Source organism: Cynara cardunculus (genome assembly GCF_001531365.2).
Source record: "Cynara cardunculus var. scolymus isolate 2C chromosome LG 7, CcrdV1, whole genome shotgun sequence".
Taxonomy (NCBI): Eukaryota; Viridiplantae; Streptophyta; class Magnoliopsida; order Asterales; family Asteraceae; genus Cynara; species Cynara cardunculus.
The window spans coordinates 7,761,723-7,764,222 of NC_037534.1; the positions used below are offsets into that span (position 1 = coordinate 7,761,723).

Sequence of the window (2,500 nt, forward strand, 5' to 3'; positions counted from 1 at the left end):
TGTGTGTGTGTGTGTGTGTGTGTGTGTGTGTGTGTTCATATAGTTCTTACATTAACAAAGAGAATGAGATTTTTTGATTTTGTAACTCCAATTAATGATATGAGAGTTACATAAAAAAGAAAATTACATAAATACCCTTTTCCCTTTTGTTCACATATGTTTTTTGAAATTATAAATTTAAAAAATTAATTTTTTATCATGATTAATCACAACCGTTTATTATAAGAATCAATGGTCAAGATTGGTTAACAAAGTTAATACAATAATCTTGGTTAATATTTGAACCAACCCATATATATATATATATATAGACTTGGGATCATGTGAGACCAATGTTTTTTCGTGAGACCTGTAAGACCAATTCTCAACCCTTCAATTATATATATATATATGAAGAAGAACCAACCCAATTTACAAGCCCATATAACATCGATTAGAATTACCATATATTGTTGTGAGAATACCAAGACCCAAATAGCTAAAGCTCAATAATTGGTTTATGATAAAACACAAATAACTGAAGAACAAGTGAATCGAAGTTCCATATTTAGATTCAAAGTAGAATAACGATTGACAATGCAACATAATCAACCATTAAGTAATGTAAACAATAATCAGCCCAATATAATGCAAAATAAGGGATAAGTAAGAAAGACGGAGAGATTTTTAGGTGGAAACCCGGAAAAGGAAAAACCACAAACAGAGGACGCTAAGAACTAATAAGACACAAAGTAATGCATGAATTAAAGAAATCTCTTAATTACAATATGTAAAGCATGATGTACAAGGTGTTAATGCATGGTTTTAAAACAATCTTAAAAAACCAAGTTTGGTATGTTCACAATATTTTTTATCTCCTCCAGAGTTTTCAGTTTCCTTTAGGATACCCATTGACCAAAACCTAGACTTTTCCAAAATTTAAAGGTCTTATGTTCCCAGATTGATAATTCCTGCTCCAAGGAATGATGATTCAGCTCCCAAAGTTTCCTCTTCTAGCTCTTGCGATTGAGTTTCGGTGGCGGACTCACTTTTAGTCTCCACGATTCCTATCAAATCGTCGACTACCTTCTTCATCGCTCTCTCACTCACTCCATATGAACGTTTTGAACAATATCTCAATGAATTTCTTACAAATGATTTTATTTTCTAGTTTATTCAAACATAATTCCGATTGTCATTTTGTAAATTACAAGTGTAGGAAAAAAAAACCACCATGCCTACATTAGTATTTAAAATCTAGGAACAACAAATGTTACGACATTGAAAATATCGTAATCCAGCAATTCCAGTTCACATAATATTCGTTCAAAATAACATATTCATATTCACACTAAAAGAACAAGCGTTTTCCATTTGGCTTGGTCTTTCTATGACAATCATGTGTTTGTACATAATTTTTGAATACTTATAAAAAATGTGTAACATGAAAGATGAGTACTTAGGGGGTGTTTCGGATTGCTTATTTAAAACAATTTATATTTTTCTATAAAAGTCTTTATCAACTTATTATAAGTTAAAATTGTTTAACTTATTCAAAAACTTCTTATTACCACTTTGACACCAGTATAAGTTGTTTATCAAAACACTCAAAAGTGCTTATTATCGGTGTCACACCGAAATAAGTCAATAAGTTGTTTTTATAAGCAATCTCAAACACCCCCTTGGAGCATCTCCAATGATATAAATAAGGACTTGACGAAAAAGTTAATCATTAGAGCAATAACTTGAAAAATAACTTGACATCCAAAAGCCGGGGGACGTTAAGTGTTTGAAGATTTATGTATATGTATTAAAAATGAATAAAAAAATACAAAAAAAGCTTTTGAAAGACTTGACCATTGATGCAAGTATTTGAAGATGGTTTTTGTTTAGCGGAAATCTGATATGGCAAATAGATCAAGTCTTTTAAATAGAATTATATTTGATAAAATAATGACGTGTCTTTACCTAATTCCATGAATTTTGGGACAATAGCTTTTTATTAATAAGAAAGTAGCAAAAGAAGCACACATGAATTGAAAAGTACTGTGGTGTTTCATTTGTAGTCATGGAAAACCGTTAATCGTAAGTCCTCCATCAACAGCAATCGTTTGACCAGTGATGTAAGAAGCAGCTGGTAAGCAAAGAAAGGCCACCAAAGATGAAACTTCATTCGCTTCTCCAAAACGCTTTATTGGAGTTCTAGATTCTAAATCACTCATGATCTTCTTTTCTTCCAAAACTTCCATAGATATAAGCTGAACATTTCCCACCAACGTAATCGAGCTCGAATTAGAACAAGGGAACTTCAAATTATAATTAATGGTAGAGAAAGTTAAGGGAAAGATGATATTACTTGATCAATAAGAGAGGTCTTAACGAACCATGGTGCTACAGAATTAGTTCTAATCTTGTCTCCAGCCCATTCGCATGCTAAATTCTTTGTAAGTTGATTTACTGCAGCTTTTGTGACACTGTAAATCGACCCAGCGTTAGCATGAACCAGACCAGCAACAGAAGA

General features: G+C 31.8%; 1 protein-coding gene across 2 annotated transcripts in view; it reads right to left on the reverse strand.

The window, feature by feature from the left end:
• Positions 1–1,968: 1,968 nt before the first annotated feature.
• Positions 1,969–2,500, reverse strand: part of LOC112515066 (tropinone reductase homolog At5g06060-like) — a 1,835-nt gene continuing 1,303 nt past the window's right edge. For both annotated transcript variants that reach the window (XM_025121690.1, XM_025121691.1), the window contains exons 2-3: positions 2,336–2,500; positions 1,969–2,237 (exon numbers count right to left, since the gene is read on the reverse strand). The exon at positions 2,336–2,500 is cut by the window's right edge. In XM_025121690.1, the coding sequence (XP_024977458.1) occupies positions 2,046–2,237; positions 2,336–2,500 (357 nt within the window). In that variant the 3' untranslated portion in view covers positions 1,969–2,045. The remainder of the gene's footprint in view (positions 2,238–2,335) is intronic.